This window comes from Elaeis guineensis, chromosome 11, assembly GCF_000442705.2.
Source record: "Elaeis guineensis isolate ETL-2024a chromosome 11, EG11, whole genome shotgun sequence".
NCBI lineage: Eukaryota > Viridiplantae > Streptophyta > Magnoliopsida > Arecales > Arecaceae > Elaeis > Elaeis guineensis.
Window position 1 is genome coordinate 16,721,057 of NC_026003.2, and position 16,557 is coordinate 16,737,613.

Below are 16,557 nucleotides of genomic sequence, written 5' to 3' on the forward strand. Positions count from 1 at the left end.
GATTAGAAAGAAAATCAACTTAAGCTTGTCCAAGGCTTGATTCACAAACAAGCAAAGCACAAAAGTTATAGACTTGCAAAAATAAATAGAACGTCATACTTGTCTAACTTGTTTAATTAAGACATAGATCAAGTTTGAAGAACTGTAACTAGGTTCAGCTCAAACTTAAGTCTGGACAACCCCACTGCATATGATGAGCAAAGCCTTGGCAACCCAAAGCTTGAACAATTTGCATTTCTTCTTGTGTGACATGACATCACTTGATTGTATTCACTTGCAGGTGCAGCTGGATTGCTAAAACTCGCTACATTGTTCAGCTGTACAGGCAGAGTCTTCTCTATTTATTTCTTTCTAGCCGTTTCATACAAATCATTGCATTTTGGAAAGGACTTGACAGGACTGCTGGGCAAATCCAGTTACATCCTTCAGGATATCCTAGCCCAGCATCCATAAAATGAACAAAATCAGCAACCATAACCATGCAAGTTACAATTCTTGCTACCTGAGAACTTTGAACATTTTGATTACAATGAACGTTAATCATTTCCCTAGAGCAGTATGACTATATTATTGTTTGTTTATTTGATATTGAGAATATCGCTTCCCAGTTCTTAATAGAATTAAGGCTGTTATTAATCTTCACCACCAGAATATATTTCTCTGGCAGATTTGGAGCAATCGAGCACCATAGATGGACACTTGATGCTTAAAGTTCCATCATGTTCGTTTTCCTTGTGCACTGTGATCTCGTTTCCAGGTTTACATGATGATACAAGGCACAAGCTACATATGCCTTATTACAAGCAAAAAGAAAATGGATATGTACACACATGGTTCCATGATACAAGCTTCAAATGCCCCATATATGTAAAATGGGTACCACATTATGAGATTTTGACGAAGTTAGAAATTGATTAGCTTTGCTGAGTTGAGGTTGTTGGCTGAATTTCTTGGCTGTTGACAGGAATGAACCTTGAAGGAGGGCCGCAAATGCTCAACACCACCTGCACACAACAAAGCAATAATTAACACAAACTTCACTAACCTCCAGGACAATCATATCATAGAAAGGCATGTTTCGACAACATACTGGAAGGAACACGAGTCCATGCAGAAATCCAATAAGGACAAGAGCTAGATACATTTTAAAATAATAAACCTGCAAGATCATGGCCAAAAACTGAGATTTAAAACGGGCAGTTTCTAGGATAAATACAAAAATTAGAAATCTAGGATTTGATTAGTGACCACAAAGATTTTTGATCTTGAGAAACGCAGGACAATCACTCCGACTAGCTTTGTTAGTGTAATTCCACTGCAAGAAAAGGGGAAACAAGACTTAGAAATAGCTTCAAGAATCAAGATAAGTAAGCTAAGGATGAAAAAACAACTCAAAATGAGTGTATTTCATTAGATGAAACATCTCATGCATTCCTTGGAATCTTCAAATCTCTGAAATGCTATTGAAGTTCCCTGTTTCTTTCTTTTCTGATTATGGTTTTCATGCTCCTTACAGTACTGCAGAATGAGCAGATTGGGGAAGTGAATATTTTATGGAATGCAATTGTCAAATTCTCGTGGATATTTGGAGTCATATGTGTGTCAATTAGCCCACGATGTGGAGCAAGGTTCACTATCTCGGTACCAAGCCATGTACTAGTGCCAAATTATTACCATATCAGTATGGGGCTGATTCAGCACATCGATTGTTGGTACGCCCCTGGTACCGCATACCGATACCAAACCGGACACATCCTGTACCACCCTGGTTTGATATGGTACAGCAAATCTTGATGTGGAGGTTTCAGCACAAATTCAGCATATCTTTCAGGAAAGAGGAAACAAGGAAAAAGAAAGGAGAAAGAAGAAAAAAGAAACATTATAACCTTCAGTTATCACTGAACCAATCCAAACCATGTGGTTTGGCTAGCACCAAACTGAACCGATGCCAAGTTTAAAAGGCTTACTAGGTCGAAACAATTCGATCATACAGCCCTTCGCATTTCAAGGGTTTGATGTTTCGGTTAGAAATCCCTCCGTGTTCATGTTCGATGGTTACAAATCGCATCCCCCCCACTCCTCCAAAAGAAAAAACATTTAATGGTTTGAGACCTCGAAGGGTCTCTCATTCGCTTCATCACTCGATATTGCTTATTCCGTCTTCGAAGTCAGTCGTCACCTATAAGCCACTCCCCTCCCCCCCCTATGCCAGGGAATTATTCTATGGTTTCATATCTTCGATCCTCATCTCTCTTTCTTTTTTTTTGTAATCTCAATCAGAAGTGGAATTAGAAGAACCATGCAATTGCATTTGTATCGATGGAAAAATTGATCGGAGGTGGCTTCCCTCGAGGTGAGGAGAACAGAGGGATTCTAGGGTTCTGCTGCAGTGGATTTTTGCAGGTTCTGGTTGATTTAGGGTTTGGTTTGGGGAAGGAGGGGTTAGAGCTGGGTGCAGGTGTTGTGGGTTCTGATCTCTCTCTCCTTCCCCCTTCCTCCCTCCCCACTCCCTCCCCCTTTCCCTCCATTTCCTCCCTCTCCCCATCCTTCTCCTGATATAATATGCCATGGAATGGCATGGTATGGATCTACACCATACCAAACCAGTTGCTGGCCAGTGTGAGACCTAGTACCAGTTCGATAGACCTTAATACCATTGGTTGGTGGGATCGATAAAATGGACAAATAGATATCTAGAACTTCTTTGGGAAAGAAAAGAATAAATTCACTAGGTTAAAGCTATTTTACCATTTTGGCACTCATCTGATTTAGATGGATCAGATAAAGCAAAGGTACTTGTCAGCTTTTCTAAAATCCCCATTCTACCCCTTCTAAAGGTGCTCTAACCTGGTAGAGTGACAATATGGCTGAATAAATGCAATAAGAAGCAACAAAATGTGCTTATCCCAAATTAACCCCAAACAAGTTTGGGGCCCATGATGTATGATACTGTCTTGCAAGCAATCAATTTAAAAGTTCTCTAGTCATATTGCATCTCTTGGTAAGACCACAATGGAGGGCCTGTATGAAAATGATGCTACTTTCCTTCTGACACAGGATTATAAGTGCAGAAATAGTAACTTACCTTGATGATTAGGTATACAAAAGACAACAGAAAATTCATTCTTGAGCAGTGACAGGTCAATACCTCTATGGATAAAGATTTCGGTGAAGGCATTCACATCAGCAGATGCCTTCCAGAGTGTCAATAGTTATTTGATTCAATAGCTTAGTGTTTTACTGGATAGTAACTACAAAAAAAAAAAAATCAAATAACATCTTACCTGAATACAGAAGCGCCCATGGTACTCAGAGCCTCTTTGACCCGAGTCTGCCTATCCCCATTGCTGGCCTGTGATGAGCAGAACTATGATAAACTTTGAAATCTAGAGTTTCCAACAAATCCATAACTAAAACCAAAACATCAATTACAGTAATTATGACAGCTTTTACTCAGTTACAGTAATTCTGAAGTGGGATCAGACCTGAGTGCAAGGAAGTGGATGTCTAAAAAAAAAAAAAATAGGAAAAAGGTATGGGAATGAGTTTCTAGAGAAATGCCAAAATGCATCACACGCTCTAAATTTGTCTTCTATGGACATTTTAATTGCCAGTAGAGCTCTAATTCTGCATAAATTAAACCATCAGAACTGAATAGCTTCTTTAGTGTCATTAGGTTGTTTGATGTCTAGCTCAGTAATCTTACCATCTATGCTCAATCTAAGTTCATAACCAGATCAAGGCCTGTTAATGATCAGGTCATAAATTTAATCCAATCAATAACTCAAATCATGCAAACATTTTCCAGTTTTATAGCCTGATAATGATTGAAGCCTTATTGATCCATTAGAATTAATGGCTGGTTTGTCCTGGAAACGAATTTCATATCTCAAATCCTAATCAATCTGCCAATAGATGGGCAAAATTGAGATTGAGAGCAAACTGACTAGATGATGACCAAATCCATTAATTAAAACAAATTTACAATAACAAAACATGTAGTCACATCTACTGTTGAAGTCTATAATCCCATTGAGTCCTGCTGCCACACTACACCAGTATAATGCTTGCTCTACCAGCAAGTTCTCTATCTCTGATCCCATGACCACCTGCACCCGTACAATGCCTACTCTACCATCAAGAAAGCTCTCTCCCCCATTCTCTCTCTCTCTCTCTCTCTCTCTCTCACACACACACACACACACATCTCAAGTCCATCCATTCTCCTTTCCCTTATAGAAATCCCCCTTTACCTGCATCCACCAGTCATCCTCCACCTCCATATTCCCTTTCTTATGTTCCTCTCAAGGTTTTAAATCTCGTGGGATGGAGGTGTCTCAGTATCTCCATGGAATGGTATGCCCTGCTGTCTGGTTCCATCCCAACAGCCATCTCGATCATGCATCCCGGTAGATATCCTCCATCTCTCTCCTCTTTTCTCCTTTCTTTCTTTTTTTTCCTTCTTTTATTTTCCTTCTATCTTCCTTTCTTTCTTTTTTCCTTTCTTTTCGTCATCCCTTTCTTTCTTTTTTTCCTTTTCCTTCTTCTTTCTCTTTCCTTTCTTCCTCCTTTCCTTCCTTTCTTTTTCTTCTCCCTTCCTTTCTTTCATTTTGCTTCTTCTTCTTTCCTTTCTTTCTTTTTTTTCCTTCTTTTCTTTCTTTTCCTTCTATCTTCCTTTCTTTCTTTTTTCCTTTCTTTTCGTCATTCCTTTCTTTCTTTTTTTCTTTTTCCTTCTTCTTTCTCTTTCCTCCTTTCCTTCCTTTCTTTTTCTTCTCCCTTCCTTCCTTTCTTTCATTTTGCTTCTTCTTCTTTCCTTTCACCTTTCCCTTTTTCCATCTTCCGTCCTTTCTTTCCTCTTTCTTCTTCTTTCCCTACATGGATGGGTTTCTGAGTCCCAACCCCATTCCGATCCCGTTTTCTCACAAGAACAGGTTGGGATGGTTGGGATGGTTGGGACGTCCTCCGTCTCATCAGAACGTAAAACCTTGGTTCTTATTATCCTCAACTGTTACTCCTTCATTATCATCCAATGCCACTTCCACCTTTGTTCCCTTAACAACTCTATCATCTTCAAGCCCCAATCCTCCGGCCCCCACTCTCCTCACCCATAAGCCTCCCCCATACTAGCCTCCATAAAATTTAAATGTTGTACGCTAAGGATGCATACCTCCTCATTATGTGACCGATGTTCAAGAGAATATTACAGAAGACTTCGAGGACACCAGACCCACCAGAAACATTGAAGGCAAGTTAGACTGGAAAACCTGGCAGTGAAGTCAAAGCATCAAAATAGTTCCGCTCTTATCAGATTTAGTTTTCCCAAAGTGGCTAATGAAGTCTAGATAAGGAAAATATCACCCAAAAATGGACAAGGTGCCACTGCAGTAAATTCAATGGGGTTATTATGACATTGAAAATTAACTGACACCTAATTTTTACCTTTAGATTCCTCGAAAATCATGTAACTATTAATTGGCACGGATAGCCTATATTTTGATTTCCTCATTAGTAATATGAGACCTAGTCAAGTTTATAAGGGATTTCCAGGAGACTTAAGCATTGTAAAGGCCCTTGGAACTTACAAAATACCAACGTATGGTATAGGCCATGCAAGAGACCTGTAATGAGGCTATGGTTAAGAAAAGTACTTGGTCAGAGGCTATGCTCCTTCAATCAAATTCAGATAAAGATATTGGTCTGAGACTGGAATTCTTATATCAAAGCCTTTTGAAGCCAAAGGTTCAAAGCTAAATTTTTGGCAGATTATGTTACCTGAACCATCACGAGTCATAACCATATCAAAGAATCTGTGTTAGATCTTACCGATGAGTCAGATATGTACTAGACACTAAATACTCAATGAACTCTTTTGTTGTATATTTCACTAAATGGTAGAGCCAAGCCAACACCCTTTATTAATTATTTGACCCACAAAAATGACATCAGAAACAAGCTTTTGTTCCTTTGAGAGATTGTACATCTCACAAATTCGTAAAAGACTCGGGCCATTTCACAAAAAATGTCATGTATCTTATATTCTTAAACTAATTTAATAGTTTGACTAAGAAATCTGTTTGTTGAAACTTGAAAATCATATTCTAATGTTTCCTTTTTGATAGTATTGAAAATATAATTTATTTAACTTTTTTCCTGCATGTCTTCATATTCCCTCTGTGTCTTCTTCGTAAGATGCTTGCATATGTATATGGACCTCATTCTCACATTCATGTCCCCATAACACTGTTACAAATAAGAGGGATGACACCTAATGTTTGTCTTATCTTCAAGACTATACCTTTCTTTACAACATTCATTTTGCTTTTGCAATCTTTCATTTTAATTCACATTCCTGCTTTCTGTATTTGATTATACTTTACTGTTTACATACTCTATATGTTATGGGCTAAGGGACTTCATACATCCACATATACGATTGAAGTTTCTTTCATATCTCTGAAAACAAACCCAAATGTTACAGTTTGAATCGGAGTTAAAACAAAACTTGAGCTAGTTTCAGAGATTTGGTTGTAAGTTTGTAACTAGTTTGCGAGGCCAAACAAGGAGTAAATGGTTTGTGAGGCCAAATGAGTTGTATACATGGGCAATGTTACTTCTTTTTTTCTATCTACCTCTCATTTTTTTTCCAAAACATCAGAAAGCATTTTCTCTACACCAAACATAGATTTCATGTCTTTTCAGAAGATCTGGACGAAAGCACAATAGAATGATATGAATAAAAATCAAAATTACTTGGCCAGAGGCTTAGGTAGCACGCAAATATTTTCTCGAGGGCTGAGACAAATCACATACCCAGTTAGAAGCTGCTTCTAATTTCATAAGTCTAATTTAAGCAATATAACATAATCCTTCCAATTGTGTGCCCATGTAGTGCAAGGTACTACATTCAATCTCTATAACCTTGTTAGGTCCCCAATCAGATCTACTTTTCACATCAGACAAGCCTAAAGGACTTCTCCAAATTCTAACTCCAACAAAGGAATGATAGAAAGGAGTAGCCTCTTTGAGTAAAGCAAGTCATTCTAGTTAAAAATCAAAACAGGGGCATTTGCAATAGTAGGTTCTCCATGCATGTATCTACATATAATATATGCATTCTTATATTCATATGTGCTCCAAGAACGATTTATTGAAAATGGTCATAATCATATAGAGATATTCTTATTGCTGGATTGTGCAGCCTGAAACAGCAGAACTCAAATAGTGGTGAAGAATAACAAAACCTACTTTATCAATGTAAACTTTCGTGGCATTACGATTTGAGAAATGAGAGATTATGAGACTAACCGAGAATGCATGTGTGATATGTACACAAAACTCAACAGCAATTCCTATTGACATGACAAGGTTTACAACAGAAACTGCATTCAGTTGGATCTCCAGGATAGCCATAACTCCCTGCCAGGATGGGACATGTAAGCATTTGGAAAAAACTAAAACATTTACAGTATATATCATCATAACAAGCAAAGGGTTAGAAATCAAGAGCCAAATGATTTTATAGTAGATGTGGTAGGGGGTCATAAAGTATATGTGAAAACCTCTCTTTCAGATGTCTGTATGTGGTATATTACATTTCATGATATGCTACAGATACAAAGTAGAAACAGAAGGCACCTTTTGGACGTAATCCAAAAGGGAAGTAGAACTAAATTTTCATAACAAAAGAAAGATCCATAATATGTCAAGTTTGATGGAGCTCTTCACAGGGAATCAGGTATATTCTTTTGACAAATTTTAAGTTTTCCCCTGCTTTCATTGATACGACAGGTGATACAGTCTGGCCATGTGATCAGTCAATCACCTGACGTTAAAGATGAGGAAAATCATTTAAATAAAGTGAAACACCATCTAGGAATTATAAATGTATAACAGTCATACTGCAAAGAAAAGGTGAGGAACATGTCAACAGGACAGAAGGATAAGACATAAGAATACAAATATGTTGACATTTTCCTTGAATAGCAGTGTGTGACTGACTAAAAATATGAAATATCTTCCTCCTGATCAACTGAACAAAGATCACATCTCAACCACCATAGGGAACAAGTTTGGTCGAGACTTTTCAGTCATCTAAGCAGCTCAATGTTTCACAAACAAGTATCAATTTTTTAAAAATAATTATCCTCCAACCTAGACCTGTTACAGGAAAATAATTATATGATCTTTAGTTTGGAAATGAAAGTCCCTGGCCTATAAACTATACCCAACATAATCATTTTATATTACTTCATTTACCTGAATGAGCCCCACAACTGCCCATTAATAAGTCGTGCAGGCTGCTACATGGCCTAATAGAGGGGCTAATTTTTACCATTGTAAGCACTAATAAGTCCATTTTGGAAGTAATTTGATGCATTAAACCTTAACCATAGATCAGTTGAGTCATGTTTACTATATCCGCATCACCAGCATCACTCCTTTGATATTTATAAAGTCAACTTAAAGTCAACGATACATCACACAGGCAACCGGATTAGTTGCTGTTGATGATACATCTATTTGACAACCATTGTGGTAATTCAACTCTTGTTTCAGTCATACACCATCATAAGAACCAATGCCTTAAACACCTTGGACTTTTAAAGCTTAACAAATATATGGTACAAGCAGTTACATTTTGTCTAACCAAAACATGTTCCTGATTCCTTCAAAAATCATTGAAATATTACTTGGCCAGGTCAGTCAATCAGATCCAAAGGCTGTGCAGAATCAAGGCAAGATAAGGTTAAAGAAAACTTCATTATTGCCCTATTATGGAAAGTTGCACTGTATACAGACTCGGCCTGTGGCATGACTAAGTTCTTATAATATCTGGGTTTTCACCAAAGTGCAATCATAAACTTCTGTTCCCATGCCCACTTAGAATTGCCAGGTATAATCGAGACAAACAGTCATATATTTTCTGTGAGTAAAGGTCTGCACAATTTGCTAAGTTAGCATGTTGTAAGTAAAAACTGCCAATATATAATGTATATGTTTTCATGTAGGAAATGAAGTTCACCATGTTAGAGATCCTAACATTAAGCACACAAAAAGATTCTTGTTGGACCCATAAATAACCTAAGTTGAACTCTTACACTCACTTCCCTATGGAGTAACAGACATAAGCATAACTAATGTGGATGTCATCTAGGAGAATGAACCAACAATAAAGGGAACCAGAAAGAAATTTCATATCTGAAATGTACAAAATGTAAATATATTTCCGATTTTCTGTATTGAAAAACTGCTATCAGGAACAAAAATTTGCTCTTGATGGCAATTGTTTCCATGATATGAGGTGATTAATCAAGTCCAAAAAAAGGAAAAAAGTGTTCTAGACAGAACAGAAATAAATCTGAAAGCAGTCATATTGATTATTCATCACCAAAACTGATCACATCCTCTTCTTTTTCTTTCTTTTATAGCACGATAAGACTTGATAACTAGGGAACATTTTAAACTTTCTCCCTAAGAAAGAAATAATGAAAAAAAACAAATAAGACCCTTCAAACATTTCCTAGCAAGACATGGTAGAAGACTTACTAAAATGGAAAAAAATGTATTTCTAGCGTACAAACAAAAAAGAAATTCATCATCATCATCTTTTCAAAACAAAAGCTTCATGACTATGGAACTTCACAACTCAACCTTGATCCAAAGACTCACAAACAATAAAGTTCTATAAAACAAGACACTAGAATCCCTTAGAAAAGAGCCTTGAATTTGCATCAGAAAAATTGAAAGAAGAAAGCAAAAACCGTTAAAATTACATCAGCCAAGGTTCACTGGCTGGTGTACACCACCCTATACTAAGCACATCATACTATACTAGTACCAAACCAATACTTGTATGCCAAACAAACCCTCATACCACGTGTATCAACACTAATAACCAACATCATACTTGCGAGGACCCCCAGAGGGGCATATTTACTCCCACATCAGCTATGCATTGGGTAGATTTTGGATACTTACACACGGCCAAAGACTCCAAGTAACACCTTCCAGCAAGCCTTCTTACATGAGGTCCCATGTTGTGACAAATGATACCGAAGTGGACAGCCTATGGCCTATGTAGACCAAGAGAAGCTGCAACATAAACCCATTTGGGCAGACCACAAGCTGATTGTAGTGTTTGTGATTGGATTTATGGTATTGGTGAAAGGATTTGGATTCTAAGCTTAGCAATGATGCCAAGGCTTAACTGGGGGGAGTAGGTGAGGACCCATGTTTGGTTATATATCGGCTATACACTGGATAGATTTTGGATATTTATATAATGCTAAGAAACCCAAATAATACTTCTTGGCTAGCCTTATTGGTGAGGTCTTGGGTTGTGATAGTACTGGTATGGGTTCCAGTACTAAGGTTTGAACCTTAACATAAACACTACCAACCTACTTTATTGAAGAATATGGTGAAATATTGAATAGAACCCCTTAAAAAAGATATCCAAATGTCACATCATATAGCACTCTTTAGCAAAGAAACTTGTTTTTGTTCCACCACTATCCAAGATCTTAAATCCCATGAGGTGGAGATGTCTCGATTTCTCCATGGAATGGGACAACCAACTGTCTAGTCCCCTCCCAGCAGCAGTCCCAGTCATGCATCACAATAGATATCCTCTATCTCTCTTCCCTTTCTTTTCTTTCTTTCTTTTTTTATCTTTTCTTTTCTTTCTTTTCTTCTACCTTTCTTTCTTTCTTTTCCTCTTTCTTTCATTTTCTTCTCCCTTCTTTTCTTTTTTCATTTTTATTCTTCTTTCCCTTTACTTATTCCTTTTCTTCATCTTTCCTTCCTTTTTGTCTTTCCTTTTCTACTTCTCTCCCTAAGTGAATGGGTTTCAAAGTCCCGAATCCATCCAAGTCCTATTTTCTCAAAGAAACGGAATGGGGTGGTCGAGACGCCCCCCATCCCACTTGAATGTAAAACCTTGCCACTCTCAAGGGCTTATTTTATTCCAAATATCTATCCATTGCCCAAACCAGTGTTGCCTAGGTTATAATATGTTCATTGTTGCAAATCTATCATGTATCAACACAGTAGATCCTTATGATGTATTATAGCCTACAAAGCAAATACTTATCCAATTAAATTATGTTAGAAAATCCATAGGTATACTACCAAGCAGCAAGTGTCTACATGCACTTGATGGATCATACTGATATATAACTTACCACATTTATTAAGCCAAGCTATTTTCTTCTCAAAGAAACTACAACATCATTTTTTATCTACTAATGTTAAAAATGTGCTAAACATGTGTTCTAATGATTTAGCTTTGCCCATCACATGATTGTGTTTCAGATGTCAACAAACAAGTGGACTAATCTGCGACCTAATTACAATTCCTTTTTCAAATTCATTGATTGATTCGAGCATTCTCTCATGCTTGCTTGCTGCATGCATGCTTGCTATTTTTAGCTTACTGGCCCAATATAAAGTATATAGATCCAAACATCTTTCTCGTTGCCCCAAAAATAGAAAAAGAAAGAAAAAATTTTCAAGGTGATATCAAACAACTAGATCACTAACAAAGAAGGAACCTGACATTGGCAAGCTATTTCCTCATGAAACAATCAAACCTCGCCTTTCCACACTAACTCCCATCCTAATATAATAATAATAACTATCAAACCAAGTGATTGCTGAACCAACCCAAATTGGGTGTTTCGAAAATCACTAGGTTCAATAAGACAATCATCGGTTTTAACTCGCTTCATTTATAAAACCATTGATTATAACTCCTGATGGTTCAAGCCCTTCCTGCTAGTCTTGCAATGCTACAAGAGCATCCCCCTTACCCCATTTGAGGATTAAAAGAGTATTGGACATTGCACATCATTCCCTCTCGACCTAGTAAGGCCTCAACCCTCCCTTGTCCTCCCTCCCCCTCTCCCTCTTTATTGCTCCACCAGGGTTTGGGTTTGGCTTTAGCCCTCAACCCTCCCTCTTCTCTCCCTTCCTCCCTCTCTCTCTTCCTCTTTTCTTTTCTCCCTCTCCCTATTTTCGATATGCCCTAGAATAGCATGATACGGACCCATACCATTCCCTAATCGATCGTCAGATGGTATGACATCCGGTACCAGTTTAGTGAACCTTAATCAAACCCATCCCAATTATTTGATGTCAACTTTTTTGAATTTTCAGTTGCCAAGTCCTATTTAAGGCAATGTTTATGACTTTATGTCATCTCAAACTTTTCATATTATTGAGGGATATTTCCTCTTTGGGCCAAAGACATGGGCTGATGGCTAGATATGACTTGATGGACACCATAGTGTGATCTGATCTTAACTTAGGCCCGTGATGATCCTCGAGCCTCGACAACCATCCTAAGCGGAACCCCTAAGATCGGCCATTCCTAACTTCACCATCAGACTTACTTCTGTCTCCACAGTGACCGACATTTAACACCTAAACATCTGCAGATAGCAGAACATCCAGACACGCTAAGTTCTGACTTCGGCTGTAGGCATGCATCAGTCTCCACCAGGGTTCGCCGTACCGGGCCGAACCGCCCGGTACGGGGCGTATCGAGCCGGACCGGTGCTCAAACGGTCCGGTTCGGACCTTTTTTTCGAGAAACACCCCAAACCGGTACCGAACCGAACGAGCGGTTCGGTCCAGTTCGCTTCCATACCATCCAAAACCAGACGGTATTGTGCGTTTCGGTCCGATTCGGTGTGAACCGAACCGTACCGACAGTCCCATGTGCCAAAAGTGAGGAGGGGTGGGGTCGGAGACCACATGCATAAAAGAACCCTGGTTTGGACTTTCGAGTTCTCTGAGATGTCTCAGAGAACTCCCGAGGGTCCGAAGGTCTCAACGAAACCGTTGAGACCTCCGAAAAATTAGAAAAAAAGGAAAACTCCGTCAAATTGCAGGAGTGGTTCGAGGAGAGGCTGATCTTTGGCCGGAGGTAATATTATGTGTTATTTTCTTAGTAAATATTTTTTTTATTTTTGTTGTTAAAAATAGGATAAGAATGAGAAAGAATGAAAATAAGAGAAAATTATACCAAAATCTTGTGATTTTGGGATGATTTAATTATATGTGATAGATCTTTGGAAGATCTACACGACGACACCAAAATTATTAATTTTCGTTAATTATATATTTTTTAAATATTTTTAAATATTTATTTATTTAAAAATTTAAAAAAAATAAATTTTAGGAAAAAAAATCAGAGATTGGGAATCATGTTTAGAATGATTCAAACTACTTAAATCTAATTTCTATTTTTTTTTCAAATATTTGCAATTAAAAAATTATTTTTTTTAATTATTTAAATTTTAAAATTTAATTATAAAATAAAAAATATATAAAAATAGTGTTATATTTTAGTTAATTTAAAAATATTATTTGAAGCATATAACATATTTATTTTAAATTTATAAGTTTTAAAATAATTATTAAAATTATTTTAAAATTATATATAATTATTTTAATTATCGTTAAACTATCGTGTTTTGTTATACTTGCATATATTTATAAAAAAAAATTTAGAGCATGACGTTCGTTCATTTTAATTAATCAGCTATTTTATTGAATATATTTATTTATATAAAAATTATTAAAAAATAAAAAAATAAAAAATCAGTGTTAGTTTTGAAATTGGGAATAATATTTAGAATGATTCAAAATAATTGAAATATTTGAATCTAACTTGAGATTTGTTTTAAATTTTTTTTGTAAATATTTAAATAGTAAAAAATATTATCAAATAAAAAATATATGTAATTAGTGTTATATTACAGGTAATTCGAAATAATTAGTATTTTGTTATATATGCAGAAATGAGTAAGAAGAAAGATCAAGAGTGTGACATCGGTTGGGATCATGGCGAGATGCTCTCGGCTCGGCATCATTGGAGATGCAAATGGTGCAACACAGAGTTCAAGGGAGGAGTGACTAAGTTGAAGCAGCATCTAGCTGGTGGTTATCCTGATGTGTCGATGTGTCGGAAATATCCGCAAGAGATCCGACAATTGATGAAAAAATACTTTGCTGATTCGAAAGCAGCGAAGGAAAGGGCAAAGCAGAAAAAGACCGAAGTAGACCGTCGAGCTGCAGAGCCACCTTCTTATCACTCTAGAGAGTCAGAGGAGGCTTCTGCTCCAGATGATGAGGCACAGATTGAGGCTGCCATTCATGCGCGCTTAGCGGATCAGTACCAGCAGGAGGAGATGGTCCGGTACAGAGACCGATTCGGACCATCATGCTACGAATCAAGATCTGGATCAGCGACTGGTAGGGGAGAATTCGAGTTCAGGAGGACTACCTCAGTCAGAGAGCCTGGTGGTAGAGGGAGCAGACGCAGCATGTCTTCTTTGTTGGGAGCTTTTGGCAGTAGAAGGAGATCCTCCAGAGATATTCCAGCAGGAGCCAGCATTCAGGATTTGGATCCACATGCTTTGCCCAGCAAGGATTAAAAGCAGTAGAGAATTGACAGTATGCTGAAAAAAGATAAGAAAAAAGATATGTAGCGAGCTATTGAATCATGATTTTATTTCAACCATATTCCAGCAAATGCAGCAGCCAATCCTTACTACCGATCTGCTATTTCAGCCATAGAGGCTGCCGGCCAGGGTGTAGATCCTCCAAGACCTAAGGACATCTATGGTCAGCTTCTTGACAGCAATAAGGAGGATCTGCAGAGATGGATTACTTCTTACAAAAATAAATGGCCTACATACGGTCTGACAGTGATGTGTGATGGTTGGACAGGTCCTACTAGGCGGAGCATCATTAATTTTTTGACATACTGTGATGGAAAAATATTTTTTTACAAATCAATCGATGCTTCAGATAAGATGCACGATGCCACATATATCCTTGGTCTGATGGAGGAGGTGATTGATTCAGTGGGTGAGCAGCATGTCGTGCAGGTCATCACAGATAACGGACCACAATATAAGGCTACCGAAGAGTTGCTGATGGAGCAGCGACCGCAAATATACTGACTCCATGTGCTGCACATTGCATTGATCTTATATTGATGGATATCGGAAAGATTCGCAGGGTGCAGCAGGTAGTGGAGATTGCCCAGACCATTACTAGATTCATCTACAACCACACATGGGTTCTTTCATTGATGCGGACGTTACTGGGGGGGAGATCTTACGACCGGGTATCACACAGTTTGCTACCAACTACATAGCACTTGATAGTCTTCTTCAGAAGAAAATAGCCCTACGTCAGATGTTTGTCAGTGCCGAGTGGCAGGAGAGCAGATATGCGAGGGCCGGCACTGATGGAAGTCATGTGGAGAACTTGGTGACGAGTCAGTCATTTTGGCAGCGGGCTGAGAAGATAGTGAAGGCTATTAAGCCTTTATATGAGGTGCTTCGCGCCGTGGACAGCGAGAGATACCCCCAGATGGGCTTCCTATATTACATGATGAAGAGGGCAAAGAAACAGATCAGTGAGAATGATCCCAAGCATGCTCAAGAATTCATTAACATTATTGAGCGCCGTTGGGACTATCAGATGGGCAGAGATTTGCATCTAGCTGGTAAGTTTGGATTCAAGAATGTTTTAAAATATTTTTTCGAAGCATGAAAATAAAACTGTGCTTAATCAGTCTTGAAATTTATCTGCAGCTTATTACTTGAATCCGAGATTTCAGTATACTATTCCGGGGATAGATATGGATAGCGAGCTTCTTGCTGTTTTTCGCAATGTCATATATAAGATGGTGCCCGATCCAGAAATCGCGTCGTTGTGTCTGCAAGAGGTATGCTAGTTTAAAACAGATGTAATTATTCAACTGAATTCGATCTGATATATTTATAAATAATAAATATATTTTATTTCAGACAAAATAGTTTAGAGAGGGATCAGACAGTTTTGGAGTCCCATCAGCTGTCGTAAGCAAAAAGCAGATGAATCCAGGTAAATTACATATCAATAATGAGCAATGTAGATTGATATATAATTTTGCTTAATAATATCATCAAATTTGATATATAATTTTGCTTTTGTAGCTGAATGGTGGATTCATTTTGGAACGTCAGCAGAAAATTTGAGACATTTGGCTGTCCGTATTCTTTCTCAGACGGTCTCTGCTAGTGGCTGTGAGCGTTATTGGTCCACTTTCGCCCTTATCTACAGCAAACAGAGAAATCGTCTGACACAAAAATACCTCGACGATCTTGTATATGTTCACTACAATCTGAGATTGAGGCTAAAATATATTCAGGAGGAAGTTCAGTTGAAGTACAATGATCCGACGCTGGATGATTATGCCGACGAGGATGACGATCCGATCATCGGATGGCTTGCAGGTCAGCAGCAGGAGCCAAAGCTTGATGAGCCAGGATCCCCTCCACGACCAGCCAGTGTGGTGGCAAGGGAGATCAGGGTGGATCCAGGGCAATGGGCAAAAAAAAATATTCCACATAAGGTTCCAGCTGATTAGCCACAGTCTGAGGGGACACAAGGGACTCATTCATCACATGACTCGCTATCCGATACATCTTCCCAGAGATTCGAGCGAGAGATGTATAGACGTTCCTCCCGGCAGCCAGCAAGAAGGCATCCATCCTC

General features: G+C 38.1%; 2 protein-coding genes across 4 annotated transcripts in view; one reads left to right on the plus strand and one right to left on the minus strand.

Annotated features, from left to right (window-relative positions):
• Positions 1 to 699: 699 nt before the first annotated feature.
• The window catches only part of LOC105033845 (uncharacterized), a 167,931-nt gene continuing 152,073 nt past the window's right edge, over positions 700 to 16,557 (minus strand). For both annotated transcript variants that reach the window (XM_019846787.3, XM_073246109.1), the window contains exons 35-39: positions 7,306 to 7,416; positions 3,285 to 3,352; positions 1,249 to 1,315; positions 1,091 to 1,159; positions 700 to 1,004 (exon numbers count right to left, since the gene is read on the minus strand). In XM_019846787.3, coding sequence (XP_019702346.1) covers positions 915 to 1,004; positions 1,091 to 1,159; positions 1,249 to 1,315; positions 3,285 to 3,352; positions 7,306 to 7,416 — 405 coding nt within the window. In that variant the 3' untranslated portion in view covers positions 700 to 914. The remainder of the gene's footprint in view (positions 1,005 to 1,090; positions 1,160 to 1,248; positions 1,316 to 3,284; positions 3,353 to 7,305; positions 7,417 to 16,557) is intronic.
• On the plus strand, positions 13,762 to 15,907 carry LOC140852617 (uncharacterized). Of its 2 annotated transcripts, none has more exons than XM_073246110.1 (2): positions 13,762 to 15,523; positions 15,612 to 15,907. In XM_073246110.1, the coding sequence occupies exons 1-2, from the start codon at positions 15,088 to 15,090 to the stop codon at positions 15,752 to 15,754; spliced, it is 579 nt and encodes a 192-aa protein (XP_073102211.1). In that variant the 5' UTR covers positions 13,762 to 15,087; the 3' UTR covers positions 15,755 to 15,907. Both variants share the same exon structure in this region; 1 of them encodes a protein (XP_073102211.1).